Genomic DNA, 24,250 nt, shown 5'->3' with positions numbered 1-24,250 from the left:
ATGGTCTTTTGTGGGAAGACTCACTCGCCGCAGCCCATTATATTTCTCAGGCAGAGCTAGTTGTTAAAGTTGAAGTTATCTGTCGTTGGCCGCTTGTGGTCGGCTGTTGGCATGGGTGGACATGAGTTCTGTGTTGCGCGCGAGGGCCCCATCGGTGGCCGTCGAAGGTGAAGTCGGAATCACTTGCTCAGGGAGTGACGATGACGCTCGATGGCAACCTTGACGGCGGTTTTCAGTCTGACGAGGTGTGTGTGCTTCATGTTGTTGGACATGTGAGCCGGTGGTTTTTCAATTCGACGAGGCTTGTGTGTGCTTCATGTGGGTGAACAGGTCGTCCGGCCATGCCCATTGTGATCATGTTCCATGACAACACTAGTGGATTTGTGTCTGTTTATTGTCGATTTTTGGCTAATTAGCCAAAAGTCTTTTTTTCTTATTTTTTTAAACAGAATTCAGTATTCGCATAACAAAACCTAGGAGTCTTTTATTTTCAATGATTTATGGAATATTTATTAGACCGCGGAAACATGGTGGATATAGTATTGTGAACGAGGTGTATGGCTATCTGCATTTGAGGCAGTGAAGCAAGCAATTAACTAGCACTGGGATAATGCAGGACGGTATGCGCAGCCACCATGTGACACGCACACAGATAGCAGCCTCGAATTAAGCAGACGACGGCTACCCGCAGTTAAGGCAAGGCTGCCCTGTCCTGTAAAAACAGTCAGAAACCGGCGTTTACACTAATAGTATACTAAGTGAACTGTCGCATCACCACGAACACCCGTCCTGATAAGAAGAAGAAGAGGGATTTGAACGATTCCGACGAGTCACCGCGTTAGAAAAAGAAGAAATGACCCTCGACTGTCCCTCTCATCCGGTACGGTCAATTTACTCCCAGACCAGGTTAAAAACGCAGCAATCAGCCACAAAAACAGCACACATTAAGTTTGGCAAAACGAAAATACAGTAAATTAAATTCGCGTGGAAAACCCTTGGAAGACGGCACGCGCGCGGCCGCGTCTACGCGGATGCTTCTGCTTCGTCGTCTACGTTCCAAGCGCTCGCGCGCGGCGACGACCGGTCAGATCACGGCCGGTCTCCCACCTCCGTCTCTTCTCTCTTCCTCTGCAACTTGGACTTGTGCTCCGCGCCCCACTCCAAATCCGCTCGTCGCCTGCTAGTTGCTACCTACTATATATGCGCTTGCGCGCCTCTCCAAGCTCAATTCATCCACCACCGGTGTCTCATATCTCTCCCTCATCGATTCTCTCCCAGCTCCATCTACTACTACCACTACGCCGCCGCTCAGCTCAAACCGTCGGTACGTCAACCATGCAACCCTCTTCTCCTCTGCAACTGCAAATCGCTGGACTCTAGCTCTTTCTTCTGTATCATCACCCTCCGTGCTCAACTGCTCGTGCCTTGCGTTCTTGGAGAGCTCTCCATGGAGCTCTGGTGTGGTGGTAAAACTGCGGCGGTAACACGAGTTACTGGCCTTAGTTGGGGCGGTGATTTTCTGTGGTGAAAATCAGATTTTAAGTTGGCTCTGCTTGGAGAAGATTCTCTTAGCTGCTCTGTTTTTTAAAAAAAAAAATTGCTGTCACTGCCATCTTTGCGCAGGATCTTAGTAAAGCTTGCGTCTGTTGCGTGCTTCTAGTTTCATAATCCAGCAACAGCTATTACCAAAAACCAAAGCTTATCTTCTCGCTGTATGATTTGCAGAACCAAGTTGACCACCAGGACCAGTCCCCTCCACCACAAAACAACGAGAGGCACAGCTAGCGGTGAGATGTCCTCGCTGAGCCCGCTCAACACAGACCGAACCTTTCACCTCGCCTCCCCGAAGCCACAGAGCCCCCGGGATGCCTGCGCCGCGCCGCTGAGGTCGCCCTCGCCCAGGGTCGTCGCCGGCCCGCCCAAGAAGAAGAAGATGGCGCGCGGAGGACTAGAGCGCTCCATCAGCTTCAAGAACTGGGAGGCCGATGAGGGACGATGCATCAACGGCGCGCGCCCCGGGAGCCTCGTGCTACAGAGCCCCGGGACCAGGGAGCTGCAGCTGCAGCAGCCGTCCCCTTCCGTCGCCTGCTTCGTCTCCCCGAAGCCCAAGAGCGAGCTCGACGATGCGGCCACCAAGCTACAGAAGCTCTACAAGGGGCACAGGTGCCGGAGGAACATGGCAGACTGCGCCATTGTCATAGAGGAGCTCTGGTGGAAGGCCTACGATTCCGCGTCTCTCAACATCAAATCCATCTCCTTCTTCGACGAGGCCAAGCAGGAGACGGCGGCTTCCCGGTGGTCCAGGGCCGGGAAGAGGATCGCCAAGGTCGGCAAGGGGCTGTCCAAAGACGAGAAGGCCCAGAAATTAGCGCTGCAGCATTGGCTAGAAGCTGTAAGCTTACTAATTAAAGCTCAGACATGCTTTTCTTTCTCAAAGCATCAAGTTCTTATGCTGATCGATAATTTTGCCTCTTAAATAAATTAGATTGACCCACGCCACCGCTACGGGCACAACTTGCACCTCTACTACGACATCTGGTCTGCGAGCTCCAGCACAGAGCCATTCTTCTACTGGTAATTACGCGTTCATGTCTGAAACGCCTTCTCCGATTAGACAGGGATGTTTCCACTTGCTGATCCTGACAACGATTTTGACTTTTCAGGCTGGACATCGGAGCCGGAAAGGACGTCCATCACCAAAAGTGTGCAAGAAGCAAGCTCTACTCCCAGTTGATCATGTACCTTGGACCGGTACGTCCACTTGAAATACTTTTTTTCTCTGTCCAAGCATAAACATGTCACAGCTCAACTTTGGTTTTCTATACATCTATAGACTTACTGATCTGTTCCAATTGCAGAACGAGAGGGCGGATTATGAGGTTATTGTGGACAAGGGGAAGCTCATGTACCGGAGAAGTGGATTTCTTGTCGAAACCACCGAGGATTCCAAATGGATATTCGTGCTGAGCACAACTAGATCACTATACATCGGACAGGTACTTGGAATGGTCCATCCTTGTCTAATTTAAGTAGATGTGCATGATAGACTTTTTTTTTTGAGAGAGATAGAATTTTATGTCATGTTGAATCAGTCCTGATTGTATATACCTCTTGTGAGCAGAAGAAGAAGGGTAAATTTCAGCACTCGAGTTTCCTAGCTGGTGCGGCGACAACCGCTGCCGGTAGATTGGTCGCCAAAGATGGAATTCTTAAGGCGATATGGCCGTATAGCGGTCACTACCTCCCAACAGAGGAGAACTTCAAAGAGTTCATCAGCTTCTTGGAGGAGAACAGTGTCGATCTAACCAACGTCAAGGTAAATTTACCACCGGAACTACATTTATCTTCATAAGCAGCCAATTTCCAGGGATGTCATCTGATAAGAATTTTCCATTCATTTTCTCAGAGGTGTTCCGTCGACGATGACGAGTACCCATCATTCAAGAAGACCACAGATGAGCAACCCACTGAAGTCGAGCAAGAAGAGAAGCCTACTGAAGTGGAACATGATCAGACTTTGGACAGCTCAGAAATCCAACTGCCTGAGATGGACATTGTCAAGGAAATGGTTGCCGAAGACAGCGCAGAGACCGAGGCAGCAACGGCGAACCTGGCCAGCCTCCCGTCGTTCAAGTGGGCAACCGCTGCCGGCGCGCGGATCGGCTGCGTCCGGGACTACCCGGCCGATCTCCAGAGCATGGCTCTCGAGCATGTCAACCTGTCACCAAGAGTGGTGCCATCTCCGAGAACCAACAGGCTACCGATCCCATCACCTCGTCCGAGCCCGAAGGTCAGGTTGTCACCCAGGCTGCAGTACATGGGCCTTCCTACCCCGCCCGGTCGCCGGCTCCCGATCCCGAGCCCGGAGATCAGGAGGTCCCCGAGGCAGCAGTTCACCGGGTTCCAGACGCCGGCAGTGGCTCTCACTCTCCCCAAGCACAAGGGCAAGTGATTTTCCATGCCGCCATCTCGCCCTGCTGTTATCGAAGCTATAACAGCATTTTTTTAGATAGTTATGGCTAGATGAGGGATAACAATTTTGTTTCTTACTACTTGGTTCTTTTGTTGTGTGTGTGTGTGTGTGTGTGTCACCATTCTTTAGTATGTTCATCTCCTTCTTCTTTTGACCCGAGGTGCATCAGCTGCACGGTGTAAAAATAGGGGCCGTGTAGTCTGCTGAACTCACAGCTTTGCAAATAAGGCATGTAACTCTCCTGATTATTTTGGTAATAAAAGGGTTTTTTTTGTTCATCGTGTTCAAAGCTATGCTGATCTTGATGTGTTTTATGCATAACACTAGAACTCGTATTTGCCAACATCTGTACATGTAGATCAACTTTCCAGAACTTGTTTTCAGTTGGAATTTTTTTTTTCCGATTCTACTCCATTCGGTTTCCAAACAATGCAACGAACTATACGTACCTGCAAGTTCATAAAGATCATATGCCCATAAAGGTTAAAGAACATCAAGATCTTTTCAGAAAGGAAAACCAAATCCTAACATCCTAAAAAGAGTGAAAGGCAAACCCCGGAAGGTCAACTCAGCCTCCTAACCTGGAAACCTCGTCGAGAAAAAGGAGAGGAAAATAGGCGCCTGTGTGCGGCCTAGTTAGCGAGTTTCTGACGGTTCCTTCTTTGGCGCTTTGCTTTTGGTTGAACGGAACTGTACAGTGCAAGATGAGGACCTGGTTTGACTTCAGCGCTAGCTTGTTGTGGTCTGCGCTTTGAACTTTTGACTCTAGAGCATGACATCTCTGAAAGTCAAATTCTGACTGCGCCCTTATTTCAGGTCGTTTCGTGTGAACATATAGGCTTTGGATTACCCAATTTGGGTAGCCAAGCTTACATTTCGCTTCATGTATATCTTGACAAAGCGAAATACTTTAAGCAGTAGGTGACATACAAGTCGATAACAAGACATCTATAATATGTATGTTTGGTGGTGTGCCTGTTCAAAATTTTGCTGAACCTTTGTATGAATGCTCGTTTTTTCAAGTCCAACGTTATTACCAAATCAACGTAAATGTGAATGTACACACAATAGACGAGCAGCTCCCGTTGGCAAAGACTCTTTTGACTCGAACCTACCCCTTGAGATGTACAACTCGTATTGTTTGTTGGACAACTATCCTGGAATTATCTGTCCTGTCATCGACATATCACTCTCAACCTGTCATCGTAAGAGAGATTGCCTAATGCTCACGCGGCCCTGCCATCAGGCACCGATAATATGATAACTCCTGGCGAGACATTCCATAAGATTTTTCATCACCCAAGCAGAATGCAGAATATAAGAGCAGAGATACACTGAGATGAACCTAGAATTGCAGTCTGCCCATGATAATTTGCATTGCGTTAGTCTTGATAGAAATCTAGGGTGATAGAAGAATGGCAGATAAAAATTATCATCACAGAATTAGAGGACGGATACAATATAGATAAGTCCGCACAAATATGTGCCATGGGGATGCAAGTACATGCTCCAGAGTGGAGAGGATACCATCAGAGTGCAACTGGAGGCCTTATTCTATGGATGCCGACCCTACCGTTATACAATAAAAATACAAATCCCCAACATCAATTTTAACTCCCAACACTCAGCAACCAATATGACTTTCGACACTTCCTTTGCGCATGTAGTAGGTATGATTATCCTAGCAGGTACACAAAATCCTACATTGCGCGGGATTAAACTTGGGCATTAGAACAAAGTCATAAGATAAAAAGGAGAACCTAAGGGTGTATCACCCTAAGGTGCAGCTTGTGCTGCTTCCAACTTCTGTGGTGCATCAGCATGCTGGAAATAGTCCTGCAATGCAAGAATCTCAATTGATTTGTTCTTCATGCTCTTGATGGCATCCATGGTGGCACGTGCACCATCCACAGTTGTGATAATCGGGACCTTGTAGGCCAGGGCTAGCCTGCGCAGTTGAAGGCCATCTCTCGAGTCAAGATCATCGCCGGAGCTTGTTATCACCATTACCTGGATCTGACCATTCGTAAGCATGTCTCTGGCATTTGGCCGCCCCTCATGTATTTTCAGAACAGGCTCCACTGGAATGCCCTCCAGCTGAAGTACTTTGGCCGTTCCAGATGTGGCAATAATGTTGAAGCCGAGTTCACGGAACCCACGCCCCATTTCAGCAAGGTGGCGCTTTGTCAGGTCATTAAGGCTAATGAACACAGTGCCACTTACAGGGAGCTTCTGTCCAGCAGCAATCTGAGCCTTTGCAAACGCACCTGAAAACTCATAGTCAATGCCCATAACCTCTCCAGTGCTGCGCATCTCTGGCCCAAGAAGAATGTCACACCCTTGGAATTTCTCAAATGGAAGAACAGCCTCCTTGACAGAAACATGCTTAGGAATTACTTCTTTGGTAAACCCAAGCTCTGGCAGGGTCACCCCAGACATGATCAGAGATGCATATTTAGCCAAAGGATGGCCAATTGCTTTGGAGACAAAAGGGACTGTGCGTGAAGCTCGAGGATTTGCCTCAAGCAGGAACACCTCACCAGAAGGAGTGATAGCATACTGACAGTTCATGAGCCCACAGACATTGAGACGCTTTGCTAGCTTTGTGGTCCATGAACGGATAATATCTAAGCATTGGGTTGAGACTGTTCTAGTGGGAAGGGAACAAGCTGAATCACCAGAATGTATACCAGCCTGCTCAATGTGCTCCATGATTCCACCAATCACAACATTCCCAGCTGAGTCGGCCAATGCATCAATATCAATTTCAATAGCATCATTCAGATACTTATCCACCAGGACAGGTCGTTCTGGGTCAACTTGCACTGCAGTCGCAAGGTACTTGATCAATTTTTCATCATTGTACACAATCTCCATTGCCCGCCCGCCAAGAACATAGGAGGGTCGGACCACTACAGGGTAGCCTACTTCTGAGGCAATAGATAACGCATCAGACTCGCTTCTTGCAATTCCTCCTTTAGGTTGCTCAATCCCAAGCTCTTCAAGAATTGCATTAAATCTTTTTCTGTCCTCAGCGGCATCAATAGAATCCGGTGATGTTCCCCATATCTTCACAAATCCTAAGCCTGAAGCAGCCCGCAGCTTCTTCTCCTCAAGATGGCGTTGTATCGGAAGGGCAAGCTTTAGAGGGGTTTGCCCTCCATACTGCACAATTATACCATCTGGGCGCTCCAAATCAATGACATTTGTTACATCCTCAACAGTCAATGGTTCAAAGTACAAACGGTCGCTGGTATCATAGTCAGTTGAAACTGTCTCCGGATTGGAGTTCATCATTATAGTCTCATATCCAGCCTGGCAAAAGATTTATTTCGTCAGCATTAATTTTTTTATATAAAAAAGGCTGATAACAAAGTGTGTAGTAATCTATTAACTTGTCATGTAACATTTCTAATTTTTTAAATATTCATGGTCATACACTAGTATAAAGAACACCACTGAATAAAGAGCACAAAAATAAGATGGAAACAAATGAAGCAGAAATAAACCTCTCGGAGTGCGAAGGAAGCATGGCAGCAGCAGTAATCGAACTCAATACCCTGGCCTATCCTATTAGGTCCACCACCCAATATCAGCACCTTCTTCCGATTAGTTGGAGCTGACTCACATTCATACTCATACGTAGAGTACATGTAGGGGGTGTTAGCTTCAAACTCAGCAGCACAGGTATCGACACGCTTGTATGTTGGAATGACACCTAATGCGGAACGTCTTGCTCTCACATCACTTTCAGATGAGGACGTCGCAAATGCAATCTGCTTATCACTAAAACCCCTCCTCTTCACTTCATAGAAGTCCTCTTTTGTCAGCTGATCAAGGCTCTTTGACATAAGATACCGCTCATAATCCACCAGCTCCTTGAGCTGTGTAAGGTACCATGTATCGATGAAGCTAATTTCATGAATATCTTCAACTCTCATACCTTTCTTGAAAGCAGCATAAATAGCATGAATACGATCTGGATTAGGTACACGTAAGCTATACTTTATCTTTTCCCAGTCCCAATCAAGTTCCTTGATGGGCGCACAACCCCATCCTGAAAAGCCTGTCTCCAATGAACGGACAGCTTTCTGGAAAGACTCCTGGAAGGTCCGCCCTAGTGCCATCGACTCACCAACAGACTTCATCTGTGTAGTCAATATTGGCTCAGAACCAGGGAATTTCTCAAACGCAAATCGTGGTATCTGCATAGTAAAAAAAAGTAGATTAGCTGAGTTGAATTAGTAGTACAAGTTCTGAATGAAGACAAACATGAAGAAGATGCATCATGAAATGTAAGTCATTCGGCCATTATTTACATTAAGGGTCAATCTCCTTGACAGTATTAGGTTATACTTTACAGTAAGGGTCAGAAAAAGATTATGCTTTACAGAATGAATATATGGTGGTGCTGGCAATCAAGTAGTAAGAATCAAAATAGCCATTACGCACATTCACAAGTTATGGGTAGACATGTAACTCCTTTGATTGTGATGTTTTGGGTCCTGGTTTGACTAACATGTGAACCAGAAGGTAAGAATGAAGCAACACTAAATCATGCAAAAAAAAAAGGGGGGTGATAACTGGATAAGTTAACGCCAACAAATCAGTAGTCAAATTTAAGTCAAACAAAACAGAACACTGAATTTCTAACAGGTAAGATGCAGAATATGGAATAAGCAATTCAACTTATGAGCGTATACAGAGCAAGTTCATTAGTACTAGACTAGAGTTGCAAGCTGCAGCAAGCTTCATCTAGTAGACAACTTAAGGTAGGTAGCATGCTGCTGCTGATAAATGTAAGTTGAGAAGCATGTTAAAGAAGATGATGATACCTTTGTGACAACATAGTCAATGGATGGCTCAAAGCTAGCAGGGGTCTTCTTTGTAATATCGTTTGGAATCTGGTCGAGAGTATAACCTACAGAGAGTTTAGCGGCCATCTTTGCAATGGGAAACCCTGTTGCCTTGGATGCAAGAGCTGACGACCTTGAAACCCTGGGGTTCATCTCGATGACCATCACCTCCCCGTCTGCAGGGTTGACAGCAAACTGCACATTGGAACCCCCGCACTCTACGCCAATCTCACGGATGATGGCCACGGAGTAGTCCCTGAGCCTCTGGTACTCCTTGTCGGTGAGTGTCTGAGCAGGCGCGACGGTGATGGAATCCCCCGTGTGCACGCCCATGGGGTCGATGTTCTCGATGGAGCAGATGATGACGACATTGTCAGCGAGGTCACGCATGACCTCGAGCTCGTACTCCTTCCAGCCGAGCAGGGACTTCTCGACGAGCACCTGCTTGGTGTGCGAGGCGGCGAGGCCGGAGCGGCAAATGTCCTCAAACTCGGCCCTGTTGTAGGCGATGCCTCCCCCGGTGCCGCCTAGGGTGAAGGCCGGGCGGACGATGAGCGGGAACTCGCCGATGTGCTGGGCGATGTCGAGGCACTCCTCGAGGGTGGTCCCGATGCCGGATGGCGGGGTCTTGAGGCCGATGCGGTCCATGGCCTGCTTGAAGAGCTGGCGGTCCTCGGCCATGCGGATGGCGGGGAGGGAGGCGCCGATGAGGCGCACGCCGAGGCGGTCGAGCGCGCCCGACTCGGCGAGGGAGACGGCGAGGTTGAGCGCCGTCTGGCCGCCCATGGTGGGGAGCAGCGCGTCGGGGCGCTCGCTGGCGATGATGCCCTCGACGAGCGGCGGCGTCATGGGCCCGATGTAGGTGCGGTGGGCGAGGTCCGGGTCCGTCATGATGGTGGCCGGGTTGGAGTTGACGAGCACGACCTCGTAGCCCTCCTCGACGAGCGCCTTGCAGGCCTGCGTGCCCGAGTAGTCGAACTCGCACGCCTGGCCGATGACGATGGGCCCCGCGCCGAGAATCATGATCTTCTTGACGCCGGCGAGCTTGCCGATCTTGGCGGGCTCGGCGGCGAAGTGGCGCACGGTGACGGCGGGGTCCTGCGCGGCGCCGTTGGAGGCGGCGGCGCGCGCGGAGAGGCCGCGGCGGGGGGCGGCGTGGTGGCGGCGCGGGAAGGGGTGGATGGAGCGGGATAGCACGGCGTGGCGGGCGTGGGAGGGGCAGGGGCGGAGCTGGGAGGGGGAGGAGAGCGAGGTCGCCATGACGGCGGCGGCGCGCAGGAAGGGTTGGGGGGTGGAGAGGCGGCGGCGAAGTGGGGGGATGGAAGGGAAGGGGGAAGCGGTGGGGATGTAGGGTTTTTTTGTAGAGGGAGGGAGGGAGGGAGGGATTAGGGGGAGGGTTACCGCGAGCGCGAGGGTTTAACCCTCCAAATTTTCTAATCCCAACTGGGCTCGCGGCAAGGTTGAGGGGCTCGAGACTATTTGCAAGTTGGCTGTCTTTGAGCCAGCCTAATGTGTGGGCGATTTTCGTTAAGCAGGAGCACTCAGCACGCTAAGCTCGCAGTGGACCCGGTGAGAGCGTAGGCCATAAAGCTGAGGATCAAGGGCAAGACAAGTGAGATAAGACGACCCCTGGTCCCTCTAATGGATAAGCCAAACACGGTATCACACATGTCATCGTAGCTTTACAGTGTACTAGGCAGTCATGTCATGCAACTAATCAACTTGACCTGCACCGTGTCACACACTCACAAATGAGATTGACCAAATCATGCTGATAGGGAGGTCCATTATGAGTGGGATCCCATATGATATTTTTGTTGGACAACTTACACATACATACATTGTCGTGTCTATGGACGCGGCCGGCGTTAGCACTCCTTGTGATCTCACTCTCTCGCACCTCTCCAATGCGCGAGCAAGGTTTGGCGTGCGAGGGCCTAGCGGCCTTTCCTTCTCGGTCTACTCATCGGCCAAATATGACAAGGGGAGGAGTGGCCGCGTGGGGACACGGTGATACGCTATTAAAATACATATATTAATGTAATGTTAATTGGATGTTTTCTCTCTTATTTACCGTTTCAATACTTTTTATTTGGACAAACCTACTAATATATGTGACAGTGTGTTTTTCCCTGTCTTAAAGTCGATATAGAGAATTTAGCAAAGGGAAGATAGCACGAAAATTTTCGAGAGGGATCGAACCAACACAGAAGAGGGATACCATAGGAAATCCATGTGGGCCCCACATAACCAACCCACGGTTGTGTCGTACTAAGTTTTGTCGCACATTAGGTCCGACGAAAGCCATTGAATGGGAAAAAAATTCGAGAAAGATTGAGCTCTGCCCTATAAGATGATGAAATTTCATGGGCCCTTTGAAGCTTTGTGTAGCTTCTCGGCCTGATCTTTGTACATTAAGCTTTGTTAGTGGAAAGGCAGCGGTGCACTCTAAAAAAGTTTGGAAAACGGAGGACAGACTTAGAATCGAGATATTCCTCCAGCGATGTGTGATATGCTCTCTTCCAATGATCAAGTCCACAAGAGGTGGGGATATTTTGACGGATCATGTGCCCTTTAAGGTGAGCCTGGGATGCACATCATGTTTTCTTTCACTACCCAACTAGGTTGTGACTGGATCTGGGTAGGGCGACTTTGTGGCCACCACTCAGGGTCTAGAGGACTTGTGGGCTTGTTTAGTTTTGTTTTGGTGCCATGAGCTTAGAGCCCAACGATCAAGGATAGGTCGACAATTAAAGGCAAAATTATACATGTTTGTTTACAATTCTTATCTTCATGCGGACTTGACGACTGTTGGTGAGACCACGAGATGCACATGCACTAAACTTTGATACAACTAAATAGTGTGTGATATGTGTGATATGCTCTCTTCCAAATGCATGCTCGGGTGAATACTTAGTGCCTCCGTTTATATTTGGCGCAATGTTCATCTCATCCACTAAACTTTGATCTGTAACTTTTAATATTGTTATGAATTTGGTTGTAAGAACCCGCTACCATTGTGGTTTTATCTATAAAGTCGGGCTAAGGTCTTTCATTTAAAACCACAACAGAACTTTACAAAGTGCACATTGTTTCCATCAATAAACACTCATAAGAAACGGCAGGGCGAAGGTTGATTATCCTCAAATGCCAAGGAGAAGAACAAGCTTGCAGCAAATGCGTGTTGAATTCATACTTCTTCTGCCATAACATAAATAACATAGTAATAGGCGAATTACTTATCCTTTTTCAAGCAACATGGAACTCACCCCTCATTCCATTCTTTCAAGTGGGACCAGCCACAAATACCACTGGTTAGCTTCGTAATGTGTTCAATGTAATATCAACTAAGCAAAAGCTCCAGAATCACTACTCCAAGCGCAAAATCCAACCTCTCAAAAATGGATCTGATCATACATGCATAAGAACTACTACAGAAAAATAAAGGGGAGCTAATTACAAAGACATATGATGCCTCAAACACCGTTTGTGATGTGCTATGGCGACATCTCAAACACCAACTCCAGTGTTGATGTAGGAGTAGTGCAAGTCCCCTGCGTCAGCCATCCTGGTTATGGCGATCTCGCACTCGGCTCATGTAGACCTTGCACATTGAGGGGAATAACATCTAATTACAAAGACATATGATGCCTCAAACACCGTTTGTGATGTGCTGTGGCGACATCTCAAACACCAACTCCAGTGTTGATGTAGGAGTAGCCCAAGTCCCCTGCGTCAGCCATCCTGGTTCTGGCGATCTCGGACTCGGCTCTTGTAGACCTTGCACATTGAGGGGAATAACATCTGAGAGCATGCCAGCTAGACATTTTTCATCATTAGCTCCTTGAATAGTAGTTCCCAATTACTCAAGGATGATCGACAAAATCTATAGGTTTCACATCAATCCAAGGGTGACCATTGAATATCATGTTATTTCTAGTTTTTCGAAGACTCCACAAAGCACGGCTGGTTGAATTAAGCAATGTGTTCTTAGTGTTAGAAAGCCAAAACCCGATAGTGGATTCAGAACCCTTCTCAATGTCAACATGAAAAAACAGGGAAAGTTTATGCCATATTAGCTTAGTTGTGATGCGATCAAAAAAGAAATGATGCACATATTCATTTCCAGCACAAAAAGTTGCAATCTTCAAGTTTTTGCATATTTCTTTTCTGGAGATTGCCTCTAGTCATTAGTTTTTTGTGTGCACGGTGACAGAGAAACACATGAACCTTGGGGAAATGTGTATCTTCCATAAAGTAGGACATGGATGGGTTTAACACCTGCAAAATTAACAATAGCATAATGTGATGAGCATGAAGGAGATATGCCCTAGAGGCAATAATAAAGTGATTATTATTTATATCTCTATGTTTATGATAAATGTTTATATATCATGCTATAATTGTATTAACCGAAACATTAGTACATGTGTGATATGTAGACAAACAAGAAGTCCCTAGTATGCCTCTTAAACTAGCTTGTTGATTAATGGATGATTAGTTTCATAATCATGAACATTGTATGTTATTAATAACAAGGTTATATCATTATATGAATGATGTAATGGACACACCCAATTAAGCGTAGCATAAGATCTCGTCATTAAGTTATTTGCTATAAGCTTTCGATACATAGTTACCTAGTCCTTATGACCATGAGATCATGTAAATCACTTATACCGGAAAGGTACTTTGATTACACCAAACACCACTGCGTAAATGGGTGGCTATAAAGGTGGGATTAAGTATCCGGAAAGTATGAGTTGAAGCATATGGATCAACAGTGGGATTTGTCCATCCCGATGACGGATAGATATACTCTGGGCCCTCTCGGTGGAATGTCGTCTAAATGTCTTGCAAGCATATGAATGAGTTCATAAGAGACCACATACCACGGTACGAGTAAAGAGTACTTGTCAGGAGACGAGGTTGAACAAGGTATAGAGTGATACCGAAGATCAAACCTCGGACAAGTAAAATATCGCGAGACAAAGGGAATTGGTAATATATGTGAATGGTTCATTCAATCACTAAAGTCATCGTTGAATATGTGGGAGCCATTATGGATCTCCAGATCCCGCTATTGGTTATTGGTCGGAGTGAGTACTCAACCATGTCCGCATAGTTCTCGAACCGTAGGGTGACACACTTAAAGTTGGATGTTGAAATGGTAGTACTTGAATATGGAATGGAGTTCGAATATTTGTTCGGAGTCCCGGATGAGATCCCGGACATCACGAGGAGTTCCGGAATGGTCCGGAGAATAAGATTCATATATAGGATGTCATTTTATGTGAAATAAAATGTCGCGGAAGGTTCTATGGAAGGTTCTAGAAGGTTCTAGAAAAGTCCGGAAGAAACCACCAAGGAAGGTGGAGTCCACCTCCATGGCCGGCCAGCCCTAGATGGGGAGGAGTCCCAAGTGGACTCCTCCATAGGGGCCGGCCACCCCCACATGGGAGGTGGAAATCCCACCTTTTGGTGGGAGTCCTAGTTGGGCTAGGTTTCCCCTCTTATGGAAGGTTTTTGGTTCGGGTCTTATTCGAAGACTTGGACACCAACACTTGGGGATCCACCTATATAATGAGGGGCCAAGGGAGGGGGCCGGCCACCCTAAGACCACAAGCTGGCCGCCCCCCTTGAGTGGCCGGCCACCCCCTCCCAAACCCTAGCCGCCCCCCTCTCCTCCATAACTCCCGCGTAGCTTTAGCGAAGCTCCGCCGGACTTCTCCACCACCACCGACACCACGCCGTCGTGCTGTCGGATTCAAGAGGAGCTACTACTTCCGCTGCCCGCTGGAACGGGGAGGTGGACGTCGTCTTCATCAACAACCGAACGTGTGACCGAGTACGGAGGTGCCGCCGTTCGTGGCGCCGGAACCGATCGTGATCAAGATCTTCTACGCGCTTTGCAAGCGGCAAGTGATCGTCTACCGCAGCAACAAGAGCCTCCTCTTGTAGGCTTTGGAATCTCTTCAAGGGTGAGACTCGATACCCCCTCGTTGCTACCGTCTTCTAGATTGCATCTTGGCTTGGATTGCGTGTTCGCGGTAGGAAATTTTTTTGTTTTCTATGCAACGTTATCCTACAGTGGTATCAGAGCCGTGTCTATGCATAGATGGTTGCACGAGTAGAACACAATGTTTTTGTGGGCGTTGATGCTCTTGTTATCTTTAGTTTGAGTACTTTGCATCTTTGTGGCATAGTGGGATGAAGCGGCTCGGACTAACTTTACATGACCGCGTTCATGAGACTTGTTCCTTGTTCGACATGCAACTTGTATTGCATAAGAGGCTTTGCGGGTGTCTGTCTCTCCTACTATAGTGAAGATTCAATTTACTCTTCTATTGAAAACATTAGTATCAACGTTGTGGTTCATGTTCGTAGGTAGATTAGATCTCTCTCGAAAACCCTAAACCACGTAAAATATGCAAACCAAATTAGAGACGTCTAACTTGTTTTTGCAGGGTTTGGTGATGTGATATGGCCATAATATGATGATGAATATGTATGAGATGATCATTATTGTATTGTGGCAACCGGCAGGAGCCTTATGGTTGTCTTTAATTTTCATGTTGAGTAGTATTTCAAAGTAGTTGTAATAGTTGATACATGAGGTGAACAACCATGAAGACGGCGCCATGAACCTTGGCGCTTCGCCGACGATGATGGAGATCATGCTCGTTGATGATGGAGATCATGTCCGTGCTTTGGAGATGAAGATCGAAGGCGCAAAGACAAAAGGGCCATATCATATCACATATGAACTGCATGTGATGTTAATCCTTTTATGCATCTTATTTTGCTTAGATCGCGACGGTAGCATTATAAGATGATCCCTCACATTAATATCAAGATAATAAAGTGTTCTTCCCTCGTATGCACCGTTGTAACAGTTAAATCGTTTGAAGCATCTCGTGATGATCGGATGTGATAGATTCAACGATTCACATACAACGGGTGTAAGCCATGTTGCACACGCGGAATACTTGGGTTTGCTTGACGAGCCTAGCATGTACAGACATGGCCTCGGGACAACGGAAACCGAAAGGTTGAACACGAGTCATATGGATGATATGATCAACATGTTGATGTTCACCATTGAAGCTACATCATCTCACGTGATGATCGGTTTTTGGTGTAGTGAATTTGGATCGTGTACCACTTAACAACTATGAGGGATGTTGTATTAAGTGGGAGTTCATTAGTAATTAGATTAAAACATGAACTAATTATCATAAACATAGTCTGAGTAGTATTTTGAATTAATTTTGTAGTATTGGCATCCGTTTTCTACCATGCGCTAGTCTTGTAATTGAGATAGAAATCGTGTTAAATTCTGACAAGAAACTTTACGGATTGGTACCGTATTGTTAAAGAATCAAGAATTGATTAAGTCCTATTGCAAACTTTTAGTAAACCTCACATTGTTGATTCAAAGAGCTATGGTTTCAATTAGTACCTAAAGTTATCTTGTCTCCGTGAAACTTGAAGTTCAAATCTGTTTGAAAAGTAAGGAGCTGAAAATTTAGTTTTCGTAAATAATCAAGGTATGAGATATATGTGATATCTAAGACCTTATTGCAAGATGATAGAATAAAGTTTGGTGAGACTACATAAACTCATAAGTTTTATGGGAATGTATGAAGGTTGAAGACGCAAGGCGTCACAATCCTCCAACTATTGGGGCACTAACGATATTCGCATATCCATGAAGTGACCATCCTTAAATATGCACCGTTACTAAGACTCGTCGTTTTGAAGCATCACGTGATGATCGGGTGTGATAGATTCTACGTGTGCATAAAACGGGTGCAAGCTAGATTTGCACATGCAAATACCAAGGTTAAAACTTTACGAGCCTAGCATGTACGAGACATGGTCTCGGAAAGTCGTCATGATATGATGGATAAAATTATGAGTGAAACTGTTCATCATATTACAAAGTTACTAATAGTGAAATCTGGAACACTTGTCATATGATGATCAACTTCAAAGTAAGAACCTCAAGGTTATTGGTATTTGACCAACAAACCTAGAAGTTAATGATGTTGATGTGTTTTTCTGAATAATGAGGAAAGCTAAAAGAGAAACTACAAAAGATTATTGGCGTAAAGAAAGAAAAGACTAGAATGTCTAGCTCAGGTGTATATAAATGATATACATGTTATGGTTGTATTCCTAGTTAGGTCTCACAATGAAATTCTTGGGTATTTGTACCATATTGGTTGGTATGAAGTGTCATACAAAACAACGCAATACAAGAATACAATGGCCTAAGTGACTGACAAGGAATATGAATAGGAATGCACGTCAGGAACAAAAATAAAGTGTTATTATGTTCGTCATTGGCATTCTATCTAGCCCTTAGAATTTATAATAAAGAGCTTAATAAATTGTTATTTTGCTCTGGTCAAATAAAAACAATGAGTTGTTTAAATTATGACATTACTCCATGTACGATGGATAAGTTATTATAAATCTTAATGGTGAGACACACATACATAACACTGACGCTAAAATGCCATAAGGCAAATGATTTGAATTCCACTTATTTGTGGAACCGCCATTTAGGTCATGTTAGAAAGGAACACATGAAGGAACTCCATGCAAATGGATTTCTGGAGTCATTTGATTTTTGAATCATTTGGTGCTTGCAAATCTTTTCTAAAGAGAATGATTAAAATACCGTTCATAGGCCAAGAGTTGAATGGGCAACTAACTTAGTGAAAAATACATGATGATGTATATGGTTCACTGGGCATAGTTGTGTGCGGAAGATTCTTCTACTTCATAAAAACTTTCAAACAATGAATTGAGTATATATGTGCATATATTCAATAAGGAAAAGTTTGAAACATTTGAATAGGATTCAAATAAATTTCAGCATGAAGTGGAAATCATCGTAATAGAAAAATCAAATATCTATGATTGGATCATGGTGGAAATATTTGAATTACGAGTTTTAGCGAACATCTAAGAAAGTTATGAAATTGTTCTACAACTCACATTTCTTGGAGTATCATAATGATGATATAGTATCCGAGATATGTATCCAAACCTTGTTGGATTAATGATGAGATAAAATATTATGACGCCATTATATTTTTGTGAATTATGCTTTAGTGACTACCGCTTTTACCTTTGAATAGAGCATCATCATGATCCGTTGAAATGACACCATACGAGTTATGGCATGGGTATAAACCTTAATAGTCCTTTCTTTAAATTTTGGTCTAAGAGTTTTCAACCAAAATCGGATGAATGTCTTTGTTGGTTATCCCGTAGATTTAATTGGGAATTCTTCCCACGAGACAAAGATAAAAGTGTTTGTCAATGTTTCTTATTTCCAAGAAATTGTTTCTAGTGAAGTATTTGAGTGGGAGGACAATATAATTTGATAAGGTTTATGAACCTGAGCATAATGATCAAAGTAGCGCAAGCATCGGAATTTGTTTTGAAGCGGCCACAACGATCATGGCTCCCATGACTACAAAGTGTTTTAACCATGGAGATCGAAGTACATATTGAACCTTGTAGGTATGGTTTACTTTGTGATCAAATAAATGATTTGTGGACAAAGGATTGATTTTGAACAATGATAAACCAACTACAAACAAAGAAGTTATGATGGGCCCTGACTCCGTTAAAATGGCTATATGCCATGAAATCCAAGATAGATGAATACTTTTTGAAAGTAAATGGATCTATGAAATTGATGGACTTGGATGAGATATCCTTGAAGAAGCTCAACTTATTGAAAAGTTGTTTACGACAAAGTTCAAAGAGTTGACTACGATAAGATTAGATCTTCCGTAGCAATGCTTATAGTCTATGTGGATTATTCTAGTAATCACTACATATTTCTTTTATGAGATATGCTAGTAGGATGGCAAAATACACTACTTAACAGAAGTATGTATACAAGATACAACCAATTGTTTTGCTAGTCCGTAGAATACTAGATAGGTATACGAACTTCAATTGGATGAAGTAAGTATCACGGAGTTGGAATCTTCACCAAGATGAAATAGTCAAAGAGTTTTTTGATTTCATCAAAGACGATGAAGAGGTTTGCATTTGCAAGAAATTAAGTGGGAGCGCTGAGACATATTTATAATACTTATGTAGATGACATATAGTTGGTTATAAATGATGTAATTATATACTTGATTAAAAGGTTTCATTGAAAATTAAACTTCAATGAAAGGATATGGACTGAAACATATTTAGTGTCAAAATCTATGAGGATAGATTGAAACACAAAAATAAGTTTAAGTCAAAGTACATAGAATGGATATTGAAATAAGTTCAATATAGAAATATTAAGAAGATGTTCTTGTCATGTGAAGTTTTAACAAGACTTGAGTGTATCTGACACTCAATGAGTAAAAACACATGAGTGACTTTAGATCACGAATAATATGTACACAATCAGATATCTTGTGCTCTAAAATGTTATGAGCATATACCAGAATGATTCAAGAGATGATCATTGAAAAACAGTAAGAATATTCTTGAAGTACTTAAGAAGAACCAAGAATATATATATATATATAGTTTTGTATGGAGAAATGACAAACAAATCGCTGTAAGATGTTGCACCGATATTTGTTTTGTCACATATGAAAATAAAATTTCAATCTCAAATTAGACTAAGTGTTGTTTTAAAAGGTAGCACAATGAGCTAGAAGTTGTCTATGCTAGATTTAGAATAGTTCTAAATATTGTGACGGATTCTACAAAAGAAGGCAGAATATGTCATTGTTTTGACAATGACAAAGTATGTTAAGTCAAGAGGTTCTTTAAGAACTTGGTGTATTTCCGACAGAGTCAGAACTTTGAAACTATATTGTGTGTGACAATATTAGTGACATATTTCAGACCGCGGAATTAAGGTTCCACCAGAAGACCAAACATATTTAATGCCAACTCATTTGGAAATGAGTGATGCGTTGAGACGCAAATGAATTACAAAATACATAACTTTCTGAGCATGTCAGATCCGTTGACTAAAACCTCTCCCGTGAGCAATACATGATAAAGCACCAGAAGGCCAAGGTGTTATATCTTTACAAATGTAAACTAGATTATTGACTCTAGTGCAAGTGGGAGACTGAAGGAGATATGCCCTAGAGGCAATAATAAAGTGATTATTATTTATATCTCTATGTTTATGATAAATGTTTATATATCATGCTATAATTGTATTAACCGAAACATTAGTACATGTGTGATATGTAGACAAACAAGAAGTCCCTAGTATGCCTCTTAAACTAGCTTGTTGATTAATGGATGATTAGTTTCATAATCATGAACATTGTATGTTATTAATAACAAGGTTATATCATTATATGAATGATGTAATGGACACACCCAATTAAGCGTAGCATAAGATCTCGTCATTAAGTTATTTGCTATAAGCTTTCGATACATAGTTACCTAGTCCTTATGACCATGAGATCATGTAAATCACTTATACCGGAAAGGTACTTTGATTACACCAAACACCACTGCGTAAATGGGTGGCTATAAAGGTGGGATTAAGTATCCGGAAAGTATGAGTTGAAGCATATGGATCAACAGTGGGATTTGTCCATCCCGATGACGGATAGATATACTCTGGGCCCTCTCGGTGGAATGTCGTCTAAATGTCTTGCAAGCATATGAATGAGTTCATAAGAGACCACATACCACGGTACGAGTAAAGAGTACTTGTCAGGAGACGAGGTTGAACAAGGTATAGAGTGATACCGAAGATCAAACCTCGGACAAGTAAAATATCGCGAGACAAAGGGAATTGGTAATATATGTGAATGGTTCATTCGATCACTAAAGTCATCGTTGAATATGTGGGAGCCATTATGGATCTCCAGATCCCGCTATTGGTTATTGGTCGGAGTGAGTACTCAACCATGTCCGCATAGTTCTCGAACCGTAGGGTGACACACTTAAAGTTGGATGTTGAAATGGTAGTACTTGAATATGGAATGGAGTTCGAATATTTGTTCGGAGTCCCGGATGAGATCCCGGACATCACGAGGAGTTCCGGAATGGTCCGGAGAATAAGATTCATATATAGGATGTCATTTTATGTGAAATAAAATGTCGCGGAAGGTTCTATGGAAGGTTCTAGAAGGTTCTAGAAAAGTCCGGAAGAAACCACCAAGGAAGGTGGAGTCCACCTCCATGGCCGGCCAGCCCTAGATGGGGAGGAGTCCCAAGTGGACTCCTCCATAGGGGGCCGGCCACCCCCCACATGGGAGGTGGAAATCCCACCTTTTGGTGGGAGTCCTAGTTGGGCTAGGTTTCCCCTCTTATGGAAGGTTTTTGGTTCGGGTCTTATTCGAAGACTTGGACACCAACACTTGGGGATCCACCTATATAATGAGGGGCCAAGGGAGGGGGCCGGCCACCCTAAGACCACAAGCTGGCCGCCCCCCTTGAGTGGCCGGCCACCCCCTCCCAAACCCTAGCCGCCCCCCTCTCCTCCATAACTCCCGCGTAGCTTTAGCGAAGCTCCGCCGGACTTCTCCACCACCACCGACACCACGCCGTCGTGCTGTCGGATTCAAGAGGAGCTACTACTTCCGCTGCCCGCTGGAACGGGGAGGTGGACGTCGTCTTCATCAACAACCGAACGTGTGACCGAGTACGGAGGTGCTGCCCGTTCGTGGCGCCGGAACCGATCGTGATCAAGATCTTCTACGCGCTTTTGCAAGCGGCAAGTGATCGTCTACCGCAGCAACAAGAGCCTCCTCTTGTAGGCTTTGGAATCTCTTCAAGGGTGAGACTCGATACCCCCTCGTTGCTACCGTCTTCTAGATTGCATCTTGGCTTGGATTGCGTGTTCGCGGTAGGAAATTTTTTTGTTTTCTATGCAACGTTATCCTACAGAGCATGAGTAAGCCTCTTTCACATTGCAAAATCATGGCATCTACCTTTTGAGTGAGGATGGTACTAGAGGTAGTTTCTACCAATTCATGCCATATCAACATCATTTCATTGTTTAAGTTCCTCTTAAAGGTAGTCCCATCCCACACTTGGGCAATCCTGCTAATTGTAAACTACATACAGGCTAAAATATTGAATAACAGGTAAGTGCCAACCCAGGTGTCTTCTCAAAATCTAACATGTGCCCCCCCCCCATCCCCAACCTTCCATATGTATCCAAGATTAAGATCTTGAACATCCCACATAACACATTTCCAAAACTAGAAGGTATTTGTGGTTCTGCTAGCGAAGAGATTAAGATTATTTGTATTATATTTGTTATCCACTAGAGTTTTCTAGATTTTTTCTTCATCTAGTATATCTTTTGACCCAAGAACTTAGCAAGCAAACGTTTACATTGGCAAGGTCTAGAATCCCCAACCCACCATAATCCTTCTTTTTATCATATCATCTTTCCAGTTGGCCAAATGAATTCTCCTAAGGTCCTCAAAGTCATTATGGGGAAATTTCCATCTACGTATCGATCAATTCTAAGGCCCATTTGGAAAAAAAAAGACATTTGATAAACTAGGAGGAGGCTAGCTAGAAAAGCCCCGATCAATCCTTGGCATCATATGATAAGACTTTTCCTCTCCACCCAACTATCATTTTGAGAATCTTATCAATCAAAGGGTTAGAGCAGCCCTAGTGAGTTTCTTTTGGTGAAGAGGAATCTTTAGATATTTAATTACGAATTTTCTCATGGACACCTGATGACCCACAAGTATAGGGGATCGCAACAGTTTTCGAGGGAAGTAAAACCCAAATTTATTGATTCGACACAAGGGGAGCCAAAGAATATTTATAAGTTTTAACAGATGAGTTGTCAATTCACCTGCACATGGAAATAGACTTGCTCGCAGCAGTTTATCAGTAGTAATAGTTTTATAGCAGTGGTAGTAGTGAAGTAACAGCAGTAATGAAATAAAAACAGCAGTAGCGATGATTGCAGTAGATAGAATGATTAAAATATTGTAGGCACGGGGATGGATGAACGGGCGTTGCATGAATGAGAGAGTCCATATAGTAGCAAGACATAGGCATTGCAAATAATAATGATATAAGTATCCTAGCATAATATAACCATAAGCATGTGTTCCTATTTAGTCGTGTGTGCTCGCAATGAGAAACTTGCACGATATCTTTTGTCCTACCAGCCCGTTGCAGCGAGGCCTCAAGGGAAACTACTGGTAATTAAGGTACTCCTTTTAATAGAGTACCGGAGTAAAGCATTAACACTCCATGAACAGACGTGATCCTCACATCATGGCCATCCCCTCCGGTTATCCCAATTTCTGTCACTTTGGGGTCTCAGGTTCCGGACAATAATATGTGTATACAACTTGCAGATATGATCAAAAAAAATAATTATCCTCATGAATCAACAACATGTTTAGATCTGAAATTATGACACTCGGGCCCAAAGTGACAAGCATTACGCATAGCAAGTTGCAACAATGTCAAAAATACTAACAACGGATACTAGGCACTATTCCCATAATAATATTATAGCTATTACATGACAAATCTCATCCAATCCTTACCATCCCCTACAGCCTATAGTGGGTAACTACTCATACATGGATGGGGAGTCATAGATGGTTGATGGAGAGGCGTCGGTGATGGCGATGGCGATGATCTCCTCCAAATCCTTGTCCCGGCAGGGTGCCAGAACGGAGTTTTTGGTCCCCGGATTGGGGTTTCTGGTGGTGGCGGAGCAGCGGAACTCTTTCTGGAAAAACGTCAAACCCCCTCGGTTTTCAGGTCATGGGCTTCTTATAGTGCGAAGGAGAGGCCGAGGAGGTGGCCGAGGCGGCCAGACCACCCCTAGGCGCGGCCAAGGCCTGGCTCGCGCCTAGGGTAGGTGTGGGTCCCTCGTGCCCCCCCTCCGTCTCATCTTCTGGATCTATGAGTCTTGAGGTGAAATATGATTTTTGCGATATATTTCCGGGAATTTTCCTGAAAGTTGGATTTCTGCACAAAAACGAGACACCAGAGAAATTCTGCTGAAAACTGCGTTAGTCCGTGTTAGTTGTATTCAAAACACACAAGATAAAGGGCAAACAACAGCAAAAGTGTTCGAGAAAGTAGATACGTTTTGGACGTATCAACTCCCCAAGCTTAGCTTATTGCTTGTCCTCAAACAATTCAGTGGCAACTGAGTGCGATAAAAGAAACTTTCACATACCTATTTGCTTCATATGATGTATGTATTCTCACTACATGATCAAATGCTCAGGCAATTCATAATAAGAAGCATGCAACTAATGATACTCAATAGTTATGCAAGCTTATGAAAAGATACCAACACAATAATAAGCAACATGAAACATAAGCATCTGCAGGATTGCAATGTTCATAATATGATATGATAAAGTTGTATCTCATTTGCCCTATTTGTGGAGTAAAACATAAATGTCGGGGCACC

General features: G+C 44.2%; 2 protein-coding genes across 2 annotated transcripts; one reads left to right on the top strand and one right to left on the bottom strand.

Annotated features, from left to right (window-relative positions):
• The first annotated feature begins 1,140 nt into the window (after positions 1 to 1,140).
• Positions 1,141 to 4,249, top strand: LOC127342688 (IQ domain-containing protein IQM1). Its single transcript, XM_051368679.2, has 7 exons — positions 1,141 to 1,324; positions 1,726 to 2,392; positions 2,486 to 2,574; positions 2,664 to 2,751; positions 2,859 to 2,996; positions 3,122 to 3,316; positions 3,407 to 4,249. The coding sequence occupies exons 2-7, from the start codon at positions 1,793 to 1,795 to the stop codon at positions 3,950 to 3,952; spliced, it is 1,656 nt and encodes a 551-aa protein (XP_051224639.1). The 5' UTR covers positions 1,141 to 1,324; positions 1,726 to 1,792; the 3' UTR covers positions 3,953 to 4,249.
• Positions 4,250 to 5,389: 1,140 nt separating this feature from the next.
• LOC127342687 (carbamoyl phosphate synthase arginine-specific large chain, chloroplastic) lies at positions 5,390 to 10,157 on the bottom strand. Its single transcript, XM_051368678.2, has 3 exons — positions 8,809 to 10,157; positions 7,483 to 8,178; positions 5,390 to 7,288 (listed from the first exon to the last, which is right to left on the bottom strand). The coding sequence occupies exons 1-3, from the start codon at positions 10,087 to 10,089 to the stop codon at positions 5,750 to 5,752; spliced, it is 3,516 nt and encodes a 1,171-aa protein (XP_051224638.1). The 5' UTR covers positions 10,090 to 10,157; the 3' UTR covers positions 5,390 to 5,749.
• Positions 10,158 to 24,250: the final 14,093 nt, after the last annotated feature.

Source organism: Lolium perenne, chromosome 3 (assembly GCF_019359855.2).
Source record: "Lolium perenne isolate Kyuss_39 chromosome 3, Kyuss_2.0, whole genome shotgun sequence".
NCBI lineage: Eukaryota > Viridiplantae > Streptophyta > Magnoliopsida > Poales > Poaceae > Lolium > Lolium perenne.
This window is presented reverse-complemented; position numbering and strand designations above follow the sequence as displayed.

Coding starts and splice junctions, on each gene's coding strand:
- LOC127342687 (XM_051368678.2), bottom strand. CDS start 10,089: ATGGCGACCTCGCTCTCCTCCCCCTCCCAGCTCCGCCCCTGCCCCTCC. Junction 8,179..8,808: donor TTGACTATGTTGTCACAAAG/GTATCATCATCT, acceptor TTTACTATGCAG/ATACCACGATTTGCGTTTGA. Junction 7,289..7,482: donor CTTCCTTCGCACTCCGAGAG/GTTTATTTCTGC, acceptor ATCTTTTGCCAG/GCTGGATATGAGACTATAAT.
- LOC127342688 (XM_051368679.2), top strand. CDS start 1,793: ATGTCCTCGCTGAGCCCGCTCAACACAGACCGAACCTTTCACCTCGCC. Junction 2,752..2,858: donor TGATCATGTACCTTGGACCG/GTACGTCCACTT, acceptor TTCCAATTGCAG/AACGAGAGGGCGGATTATGA. Junction 2,997..3,121: donor GATCACTATACATCGGACAG/GTACTTGGAATG, acceptor TCTTGTGAGCAG/AAGAAGAAGGGTAAATTTCA.